Source organism: Pelodiscus sinensis, chromosome 3, assembly GCF_049634645.1.
Source record: "Pelodiscus sinensis isolate JC-2024 chromosome 3, ASM4963464v1, whole genome shotgun sequence".
NCBI lineage: Eukaryota > Metazoa > Chordata > Testudines > Trionychidae > Pelodiscus > Pelodiscus sinensis.
Window position 1 is genome coordinate 97,499,576 of NC_134713.1, and position 12,088 is coordinate 97,511,663.

At 41.5% G+C, this 12,088-nt stretch overlaps 1 protein-coding gene across 3 annotated transcripts in view; it reads right to left on the bottom strand.

Moving 5' to 3' along the window:
- The window catches only part of MAP3K5 (mitogen-activated protein kinase kinase kinase 5), a 160,749-nt gene that overhangs the window by 24,780 nt on the left and 123,881 nt on the right, over positions 1-12,088 (bottom strand). For all 3 annotated transcript variants that reach the window (XM_075924257.1, XM_014580354.3, XM_075924258.1), the window contains exons 16-20: positions 10,233-10,360; positions 2,974-3,110; positions 1,934-2,039; positions 829-986; positions 215-392 (exon numbers count right to left, since the gene is read on the bottom strand). In XM_075924257.1, the coding sequence (XP_075780372.1) occupies positions 215-392; positions 829-986; positions 1,934-2,039; positions 2,974-3,110; positions 10,233-10,360 (707 nt within the window). The remainder of the gene's footprint in view (positions 1-214; positions 393-828; positions 987-1,933; positions 2,040-2,973; positions 3,111-10,232; positions 10,361-12,088) is intronic.

Sequence of the window (12,088 nt, forward strand, 5' to 3'; positions counted from 1 at the left end):
AAGAAACCACCTGTGCTCTGCAATTTTTTAAAAAAGTGATATAATCTATGTAATAACTTTGTATACAGTAGCTCAAGCAGGAAGATTCTTCTATTCTGTTTAAGTTTCAAGTACATTTCAAACATCTTAATATCTCAAGCATTGATAACCCTTAGAAAAATGAATCTGTTTGTTTTAATACCTGTCATAGAAATCAAAGCTTTCAACAAATTACCTGAGAGCTTTGTCTGGGACTTTCTCTTTTTGCTTGAAATCTTTAAGAACTCATCTACGAGTAGTTCATTAGAAAAAGCTCTCTTGTCAGGGTCTGGTTCAAAGCAACGCAGTATGAAGGCTTTGGCCTCCACTGACATGGATTCTGGAATCTCTGGGTGTATTTTAAACATTCCCACCTGGAAGACATGAAAGAGTTAAAGAGAAACCAGCTGTCTTTCCTTCTACACTTTGCTATCTGCTTTTGATACAGATTTACTAAAATGTACTGAAATCAATGAAACAAAATCTTTACTAGAAAAATTCTATTGCTCCCGAAAGAGGGTTTCACAGAAGGAGGATGTACTGCTTACTGGCTCAGCATGTTAAAAAGGAAAAGATATAAAAAAATTAACAGATTTGTGAACAGTCTTTTGTTGCTCCATTTCTGTCATCTGACACAATACAGCACTCCCACTCAACTGAATCACATCAGATAACACATTTGTTCTAATATGCTCATTAAAGAGGCATTTCCTTTATCTTATCCTTGCTGTTCTCCTACTATCAGTCTTTTAATACAGTCATAAGATTTCATTTGTTTAGAAATAGAACGGTCTAAAAAAGAAGCCTTACCTTAAACATAGCTGCCTGTGGCTCCCCCAGTTCGTAAAATGGGGGCTTCCCTGTGGCCATTTCAATGATGGTGCACCCCAAAGACCAGATGTCGGCAGCTTTCCCATAGCCTCGTGGCCCTTTGTCTATTATTTCTGGTGCCATATACTGAAGGGTCCCTGATTAAAACACAGACAGTTTTATTTTCTTTTAAAACTCAGATGATGAGGTAGACAGCTAAGGAAGACAAGGGAACCAAATGGAAGGGCCGGGAACAATATTAGTAGTTTAAAAAAATTATCCTCAGATTTTAAAAGAATACTTTCAGTGAAGGCCACAAGCGAATAATGTTTGCAGCTGATGAGATGTCCACTGAAGTTAATAGGAAAACTCTATGGACATCAGGAGGCTTCGGATTTGGTTCCAATTTCACATAATCACATTATATGCTTAGAGAAAAATTAAAAGGGCAATTTTGAGTTTGATTCAGAGATGCAAAAACAGACTAGTGAGGTGATTGGATTCTATTTTCTGGAGTGACAGAGCTATTTAGTCATAGCATTGTGTATGCTCTTATATTCAGACAGTACAAATTTAGCAAACTCTGAAAGAGGGAATTGAAATCTACAAGTTGAAAATGGATTACGAATTAGATATATATACACACACACACACACACACACACACACACACACATATGCACACACAATGTAATAAGTTTGATTTAGGTTCTAAAGCAGAAGAAAGATCAAATTAAAAACAAATTCCTGAGATGGAGTTAGGCAGACTAAGCCTAAGTAAAAGTTAGTTTTGGGTCAATAAAAAAAGCAAGATTAAAAACTATACAGAAGAATGATAGGTACTTAGGGAAGAGAGGCCTATATTGTTTAGGATTTTAATCTCTAAAGTAATGTCAGCAATGGCATTCCTCGCTACTAGTGCATATAATTAAAGTTTATAGTTTAAGGTTAGGCAAATTAAATATGACCATTCCTCCAGCTACTAGATGCACTGATTAGAAGTACATTGAAGTTCTGCGTGTGAAGCTGCTGCATGATCTGGCCCTGCATTCAAAACTACTATTCTTTTGCTTTCAGTTGGAAGACACCGTAAACTAGGAACATACCAGTGAAAGTTTCAGTACATGGATTGATCCCTGCAAGTCTCTTTGAGGTTCCAAAGTCGGAGATCTTTAGAACTCCACTGTACGTGTTGATAAGGACATTATCACCCTGAAGGACACAACGTTTGGACCAATTATTTTTCATTAGAGACTGTTACTGTAAGAAAACTTGCAAGTTCACATTTTCAAAGTGCATCATTTTATACATAAATACTGTATCCCTTATGAGTAATTGTTAAGGGGGCGAAGGGAGGGGGAAATCACTGTTGCTGCCTTCTATGGTTCCATTTTAAGGTGTTCCCACTCTAAAGTGGAACATCAGGAGCTATATATGCTTCTCCATCTACAGGAGCACCACAATGAATATAGAAAGAGGAAAGGAACACCAAAATATTAATCAGACTCTTCCCGTTTTTTTTTTGTTTTGTTTTTTTTCCAGAAAAGTGCTTTCCCTTGTCAGGTCTATATTAAGAATCTCATTGTATAAGCACCTTCTTTTCTCGCAGACTTCTGTAAGTCTCACCCCATTTTCCACAACACATTTTTTTATAACGATAGCACCCCGACACTCCAAATGTATTGTCCACAAAGTTGGGTCAGATTACATTATTCCCATCTTTATTTTTAAAACATGTTTTTATGGACTATGATCATAAGTACCTTTATGGTTCCCACAAGGAAATATAAAAGGGATTTATGTCCATGGGAAAATCCAAATTAATACAGGTTCACTAGCCTAAACCACTAGAAAACACATCTGGGGCAAAAGGAGGGCAAAGGGGGAAAAAGCGGAAACTGGATTACTCCTAGAAACAGATTTTCAAATATATTGAGTGGTGGCATAGTTACACATCAGCCTATGTGAGCTGCACAGCTAAAACCCTGCATATCTCTTCAGATGGGAACAGTGTCTCCATGTAAAACTGTAATATTCTTTCCAATTTCTCGTGAGCATTTTGCAAAATGGCATACTTGTCCTTTTTACAAACACAACTTTTCCCTGTTATATGAATCCATGCCTGCGATTCACAGCAGATTCTCACCTTTATGTCTCGATGTACTATCTGATTATCATGGAGGTATTTTAATCCTTCAAGGATCTGTTTGGTATAAAAACCAATTGTCTGCTCATTATCTTTTAGCGGTCCCCATTTTGAGCGCAGGAGAGCAGAAAGGCTACCTATTGATTATTTGGGGAAAAAAAACAGAGTAAACTTATGTCGGAGATTGTTCTGACAAATAAACGTAGTAAATATAAGCACAGTAATAAGAACAGAATAAATCTTTAGTAAAATGTAGACATCCTCCATAATATTGAACATTCTTACATTTATCTGTAATCAAGCTTTTTAAAAAAAATCCTTACCTAGTACTACTATTTCTTTTTATTCATGATGACAGCTGGCTAAACAGTACTCTGTTGTTGCTTTTAAATAACCCAAACAAAAACAAACCCAGCAGTGAACTCTCGGGGGAAAAGCCAGCAAGTCCCAACTCCTGACAGAGAACAACAGATGAACTTTCCCCACTGTCATGTCTTTCAGATCATCAGCAAACAACACCACCAAAACTCTACTCCTCAGTAAACAAACATCTGATCAAACTCTATCCCCTTCAAGTGCCTGGACAGAAGGATGAGCCTTGTTGAATGTACTGGCAGATCTATATTCCCAGACCAAGAGTGTGGAAACTTGTTCCATAACTACAAACCCTTCGTACAGAATGCTTTATTACCAATCTCCTTCCTTATTAAATCAGGAGGAATCCAATTTGAACCGCTCCACCAACCATGGCTGCAGCAGTACAGCCTACGGAGTTAGCATAGTCTTTCAAGGAAGCATGCCCCAAGCCATATACTATACCGCTAATTGAACTCTACTCCTATTCTCAGGTAGCCAGGAAGGGAGCATTAAGGAAGTGTGTCTAAATATTTCTGGAGCAATTTCATAGAAAAGCTAAATCCAAAGGATAGATTTTGTATTTAGTTTTCACTCATTTAATGTAGCAGTGAGTTCCATAGTCCAGGCTGAGCTTCCATGAAGATTTTTATCATTTTTCCACCTTTTCCCATGTTCATATTTCCAACTGGAACATAACTGTTAATATAGGTCATGGCCACAGAAGGAGAAGCGCTCTCTCAGATAGCTAGGGCCAATACAATGTAGAGCTTAATATTAAAATAGAGACCTTGATCTGGACATTGTAGTCACTCGGGAGCCTGTGTAGAGAGCAGAGCCCTAGAGAGTTGGGTGGTTTACTCACAGTGCTCTGTACTGCTCAGCAGACAAGCTTCTGCAATCTGTGCCAGGCGATGCTTTTGCAAGATGTAAGTATCATTCCTACATGTGAGTTGCAATTAATTGAGCCTACGGGTTATGAATATGTGGATTAGCCAGGTCTGTGCCTAATGTGCAGTCTGACAGCTAGTCACAGAGAGAAATGGGTGTTTTCTGCAGCTGTGGCTATTAGAATCACCACAAGTACTGAGAATTAAAAGATCCTTGACTTAAAAACAAAAAACAAAACAAAAACAACCACCACTACCCAACAACAAACTAGCAATGTCTACAATCAAAGATGCTATTATGCAGAGGGAAACTTATTCAAAACACTTCCTTTTTCCTACTGACATCCCTTTTGTCTTACATTCAGTCTTAGGCAGCTGCTTTTCATCTAGATTCGTCTTCTCTCCTAGACAGTTGGAAAGCGCTGAGTTGGTGGCAGACATGTCAGATAATGAATCAGCTCCTCACATCTTCTTACTATGTATTTTAGAAATGGGCATTTGTCCACCTGTCCACCTGTCTGTGAGTCTGTTTGTTCAATAACTCCTAAATGGAAAGAGCTAAGACCACCAAATTTGGCATGCAGCGTCCTCTTATCATAACTTAAAGAAAGGTCAGGGTTTGGTTGTGCCAGGGTAATGGAATGTATGTGGAATTTGACTGTTTCTCATAAAATGGAAAGGAAGGGGTCTGGTAGAAGGGGTTATGACCTCACTAGAATGACTATAGGGGAGCAGCAAGTGGCTAGAGAAGAGGACCAGGACAGCTATAACACCCACTGGGCCAGCAGGGGGCAGGGATGAAGAAAGTGCTAGGGTTGTCCTCTCTCCCTGGGCAGCCTGCATACGGAACCCCTCATTCCAGCCCCACCCCAAAACAACTATTTAAATCCAGAAAAACAAAATGTATTTGAGTGAAGGACCGGAGCAATGCTTGGTAACCTTCTAGAGGTTTTATACAGATGATGAATGAGATGGTACAGGATTGATCTGTGGGACTTCTCAAGTGATGATTCAAAGAAAGAATAATTGCCCATCATAACCTGCTGGGATAGAGGACTTACAATACACTAGGTAATTTCAGTGCATCTCTGCAACTTCTTTGACAATCAACTATATTAAATGTATCAGAGTTCTATCAGGATGATGGTGAATGGTTTCCCCAGCCTACATTCAGGAGGAACTCATCTGCCAGAGCAACAAGTGCTGTCTCCATACCATGTCCGACCCTGAACCCAAGTTGGATCCAGGCATTTTGGCAACAGTTCCCCCCAACTATGCTAGGAGAACAGGAAACACTAGATGTAGTTTGAATAGGCTGAAACTTTACTCTTAAATGTCTGGGAGTGCCCAGCAGATGAAAGTATACCTTTCATGTAATTCCATAATCATTTCATTATATACCTAGGGGCCTCCCTCATACCCATCCTGGACCCCAGTCAATCTACTGCTGAGACTTCACCACCCCTCTCCTTGAATGAGAGTTGGTGGGGGGTATCACTATAAAGGAGGCAGAAGTTGGCTGCCTGCCATATCAATTAAGCCCCAAATGCCCATTTCCTTTCCTTTAAATAATATCTACCACCTTTAAATCCTTTACCGAGCCATTTTATCTGATGACTATATCCCATCCGAACGCACAGACATCTTCCATAATTAGCATGACTGTCTCCCCATCAGACCTAGCAAGGTTCCTACATATCTCAGAACGCACCCTTTAAAATGGGCCAAAATATATCAGCTCCCAAATCTGACAGGTGGAACCCATTCTTCCTGGTTTTTCCTGCACCTGCATGGGCCTATGTAGTCCTCACCCCTGCCAGTCATCTGAAGGGGATGGAGTCAGTGTCCCCATGATAATCAGGTGTGCCTCCATTGCTTAATGTGGGAACAGGCTTGTGACAAAGCCACTGACACTCACCTCCTTTCATAGAATCATAGAGCTGGAAGAGACCTCAGGAGGTCATCAAGTCCAGCCCCCTGACCAAGGCAGGACCAATCCCATCTCCCTGGGGCTTCTCACCACTATGTCCTGCTGGGCCAGATCTCATGGTCTCCTCCAGCCAAGGCACAGAGCTGAGATTATGTGCCCTCTGCCCCCAGTGAGCAATACAAACACTGAGTCTATTCAATATAGACACTGAGTCTATTCAGGTCTGAAGAAAATGTGGTTTCGGGCACAACTTCTGAGAACCCAACCTTCAAATGGGATAACAACATAAGAATGGCCGTACTGGGTCAGACCAAAGGTCCATCTAGCCCAGTAGCCTGTCTGCCGACACTGGCCAGCACCAGGTGCCCCAGAGAGGGTGGACCAAAGACAATGATCAAGCGATTTGTCTCCTGCCATCCTTCTCCAGCCTCTGACAAACAGAGGCCAGGGACACAATTTCTATCCCCTGGCTAATAGCCTTTTATGGACCTAACCTCCATGAAATTATCTAGCTTCTCTTTAAACTCTGTTATAGTCCTAGCCTTCACAGCCTCCTCTGGCAAGGAGTTCCACAGGTTGACTACACGCTGTGTGAAGAAGAACTTTCTTTTATTAGTTTTAAACCTGTTATCCATTAACTTCATTTGTTGTCCTCTAGTTCTTCTATTATGGGAACTAATAAATAACTTTTCTTTATTCACCCTCTCTACAACACACATGATTTTATAGACCTCTATCATATCCCCCCTTAGTCTCCTCTTTTCTAACCTGAAAAGTCCCAGTCACTTTAACCTCTCTTCATATGGGACCCGTTCCAAACCCCTAATCGTTTTAGTTGTCCTTTTCTGAACCCTTTCTAAGGCCAAAATATCTTTTTTGAGGTGAGGAGAGCACATCTGTACACAGTATTCAAGATGTGGGCGTACCATAGTTTTATACAGGGCAGTAAGATATTCTGTGTCTTATTTTCTATCCCTTTCTTAATAATTCCTAACATCCTATTTGCCTTTTTGACCACCGCTGTACACTGTGTGGAAGTTTTCAGAGAACTATCCACGATAACTCCAAGATCTCTTTCCTGATTTGTCGTAGCCAAATTAGCCCCCATCATACTGTATGTATAGTTGAGGTTATTTTTTCCAACGTGCATTACGTTATACTTATCCACATTACATTTCATTTGCCATTTTGTTGCCCAATCACTCAGTTTGGTGAGATCTTTTTGAAAGTTCTTCACAGTCTGCTTCTGTCTTGACTATCTTAAACAGTTGAGTATCATCTGCAAACTTTACTACCTCACTGTTTACCTCTTTCTCCAGATCATTTATGAATAAGTTGAACAAGACTGGTCCCAGGACTGATCCTTGGGGGACACCACTAGTTACCCCTCTCCATTCTGAAAATTTACCATTTATTCCTACCCTTTGTTTCCTCTCTTTTAACCAGCGCTCAATCTATGATCAGAACCCCAAATGAATTATCTGACAATGAATGGAGCGTATACACACTGACTGCTCCCTAGGTAACAGTTTTTTACACTTGGCTTGATAGTAAATAAAAGTGATTTTAATAAGTACAAGCAGTAGGATTTAAGTGATTGCACGTGAAAATAGACAGAGCAAAGTGATTTACAAATTTAAAACAACAAGCAACGCATAGCTATTTCTAACACACACTCAAGCTTATTACAAACTCACCCTAAAACTGTTCGTATTTCGGCTAAACCGCCAAGACAGGGAAGACCTTTTTTCCTTGGGGCCTCTGGTTCATTCTCTTGGGACATGCCAGACAAAGACAAAGGGCCTGAAAACTCTGCATCTTAAATAGCCTTCCTTTCAGGTGGGAATTCTCTGGTATACATTCTCCCCTTCCATAGAAAATTACCTGGTCAGCCCCTAACAGTGAAGCTGGTCACGTGCCTTACTAAGACCAACCACTGCTAAGACTTAAGGGTATGTCTACACTACAGCACTAATTCGAACTAACTTAGTTCGAATTAGCTAATTCGAACTAAGCTAATTCGAATTAGCGCATCTAGACTTAAAAACTAGTTCGAATTAGCGTTTTGCTAATTCGAACTAGCATGTCCACACTGAGTGGACCCTGAACTGAGGTTAAGGCTGGCCGGAAGCAGTGCCGGCAGGGCATCAGATTGGGATTTAGAGCGTGGAGCTGCTGCCTCAGGCTAGCCGAGGGCTGTGCTTAAAGGGACCCGACCCCCACCCCGGACAGACAGTTCTCAGGGGTTCCCCGCTTGCAAAGCAGTCCTGGCTTGGAGTGCCCTGAGTGCCCACACTCGGCACATCACAGCACTCGGCCATCAGCCCGGCTGCACTTGCCGCAGGCTGCCATGTGGAGGGAGGGTCAATCGGAGGGCTGCAGGAGAGCTTCCACCCCGAGGAGCCCGCAGAGCCACCCCAGTCCTCCCCATCGGGGGCTCGTACCCCATTCCTCCCTCACCTCCTTCCACTTACCCCTCCCTAGCCCCCCTTCCTGAAGTAAAAAATAAAGGACGCGTTTGTTTAAAAATAGAACCTCTCTTTCTTGAACAAAACTCGGGGAGACTGGGAAAAGGAGGTGGGAGAGGGAAAGAGAGAGGGTGGGACAGGGGATGGCAACTACAATGATCAGAGGTTTGGAACAGGTCCCATATGAAGAGAGGCTAAAGAGACTGGGACTTCTCAGCTTAGAAAAGAGGAGACTGAGCGGGAATATGATAGAGGTCTATAAAAGCATGAGTGGTGTGGAGAGGGTGCATAAAGAAAAGGTCTTCATTAGTTCCCATAATAGAAGGACTAGAGGACACCAAATGAAATGAATGGGTAGCAGGCTTCAAAATAACAGACAGTTCTTCTTCACAAAGCAAATAGTCAACCTGTGAAACTCCTTGCTGCAGGAGGCTGTGAAGGCTAGAACTAGAACAGGGTTTAAAGAGAAGTGAGATAAAGTCATGGAGGGTGGGTCCATGGAGTGGTATTAGCCAGGGGGTAGAAATGGTGTCCCTGGCCTCTGTTTGTGGAAGGCTGGAGAGAGATGGCACGAGACAAATGGCTTGGTCATTGTCTTCGGTCTATCCCCTCCAGGGTCCCTAGTGTTGGCCGCTGTCGGCAGACAGGCTACTGGTCTAGATGGACCTTTGGTCTGACAGCCAATGGTCTTACAGCCATTCTAAGCTCAGAGTCGGGGGCCTCACTGGACCACCCTGATTTTCATGCAGACCTGCTCCTGGGTGGCCAGGCTGGCAGCTATCCTGCCCTAGACGGCCACTTTCCTGTGCCTAGTGCAGAGGTCGTGGATGAGGTCCACGATCTCCGCACTAGACCAGGTGGGCGCCCGCCTCTTGCGGACCTGGCCAGGCTCCCGGGAGCCTCCAGCCTGGTCCCGGGAAGAGGCGGAGGGCTGGGTGACAGCAGGTGGCTGGCTCGATCCGTGCCAGGTGCAGGGTCTGCTGGCTGGGTGCTGGAAGGCTTGCTCCTGGCACGGACACCGTAGCCAGCCCGTGCCCCTTTAAGGGCTCTGGGACCGGGAGGGGGGCAGAAGAGTTTGTTAGTTCGAATTAACTTTGTAGTGTAGACATACCCTAAGGGACAAAAGTGGCTGTTTATTGATGACCACCCAAATATTGAGGGAAACACCCTTGATGGCTTTCATTTGCACATTTAAAACCATAAATCATTCCATATGCCATATGTCTAACTCTATATACAAGAATGATACATACAGCTAAATATGATATACAGATCCAGCACATTGTGACATTAAGATTGATAGGTTACTTGAAGTATTTTGTCCATAGCATCTCTGAGTTATGCATATTTGTATCCATAACTCAATTTCATAAAGCATGGATGGGGGTGGGGGGACCTTCACAAGTTTATTCTAGCCTCTTATTAGCTAGACAAATCAAAGCTATGCTCCCTGTTCAAACAATCAACTTTACCAGATGCAGCCTTACTGCAATTTATATACAAGAATGGCTGACAGCCGTGGACATGTTTAGAAGTATTATTCACACACATTTACTCTAATGTTACAGTATTCTAAAATTTTAAATTTTAAAGATGTTTTAAAAAAAAAGGACTTACCTCCTGGCACCTGTTCCATGAATATCTTAATAAAACCATTCTCACTAAAGGACCCTAAATACTGCACAATGTTCTTGTGCTTGAGGTGCTTATGCAGGGCAATTTCTTCATGTAAAGGCTGGGAATACCTTGAAGTAAAGGAAATTTCCGTTTAATAAAAAGCTGGATATTGTGTAATAGTGTCCAACAAATACCTGGGGTCTCATGAAATATGTACATTGGAATGTTGTACACAGTGCTTCGAGTTACAGACCGCAGTTATGATTGTATATACTGAAAAATAAACTAGCACAGTAAAGACAGTCACCCAGAGTTTGTGGAGAAAGAAAGTACATTTCAAGCCAAGTCAGCAAGAATGAGCAGTTGGGCAAAAAGCCCGATGCCCAAATATATCAACCAGTCCATCTGCAATAAAAATTCAAGCTTATGTTCTTAGACTGATAGTCTACTTTAGACAAGAACCTTGCCAAGTAAGAGGTTTATTAGAAATGTCAGCTCTGGATATTTATCACAGCCAAAGGACACCATATTCTCTTCATGGAGAATATTCCCCAAAATGCAATTTTGTTGACGCCCCAATTTTTCAGAGTTGCATCAGTTTTGAGGATATTTTCATTGGGAAGATTTCTGAGGTCCAGGCCTTCCTCTGGTTACTTCTTACCCCTAGGGCAACAGAAATCTAAACTGAAAATTTGAGCTTTTCCATCTAAAAGCAACTTGTGACAATTCCACTTTACAAAAAACGTTCCACAGGTTTTGTTTTCATTCCGATAAAGAATAAAAACAAGTGTCAAAGCCATGAAAGTCGTTGTGAAAGAGAATTGTCATGCTTCAAGCAGCAATACAGCTCACTTACCAATACTTACCATGAAAGTTGTGGACATTGTGAATACTGTACTGAATCTAAGCAGGTATTTATTTTAAAGGAATTGTGATGCTAATCTAGCCACTGTAAAACTAACTGAGTTTAGGAAAATACATATATAATTGTATTTACTCTTCAATGAATTCTTATTTGTGGTCATTCAGAAATGCACTGGCCACACTAATGCCTATTACTGCATTCCACTAATGTGGTATGCGGTAATAGGCGTTAGTGTGGCCAGTGCATTTCTCTACACACTAACGCCTGTGACTCAGAGCAGTGACTCAGTGCAGCAACAAGATCTTTATAATGCCTGTCACTGTTTCCCTCCTGCACCACTATACTCCAAAGCTGTGGTGTCCAACCAGTGGCTACTGCTATAACAAACTAGCCACAATCAACTGGCCAAATTGCAACACAAAACCGGCCAAATAGCCACATGTTGCTAGTGTGCTGGACACGAAAGCTCCAGAGGGAACCCAGGGTTAATTGTGTCTTGATCAACAGGAATAATTTAGTAAATAAAGCAGACCCATAAAAAAATCCCCAGCTAAGACAAATTTTTATTATGTGTGTGCTAAATTCAAAACTCACATTTACCAAATGTTATTAAGTTTGTAAATACAAGCTTAATGCAGAAAAGAAATTTTAGAGTTGTGGGACTATAAGGTAGCTATATGGCAGAATTTTTGCTCTATTCTGTTGAATATATCTCCATGGTATAACTTTCCTAATGCTTAAATAATGCATTAACAGCTACATCAACAATGGCATTTCAGTAGGAAAATTTCTGCACACATTCCATATGAGGTTATTTGTGATCTGGAAAATTCATTTTTCTTTACATTTCTGCCCAATGGCTATTTTTACTTGGAAAATAAAGAAGTAACACTTCAGAATTTCAATAATAATATTTGTTTGAATGACACTTCAATTTCAAAATGTTGAGGGGTTTAGTTTTTAATCTTAAACCTCCCCTCCTCATGAGGTG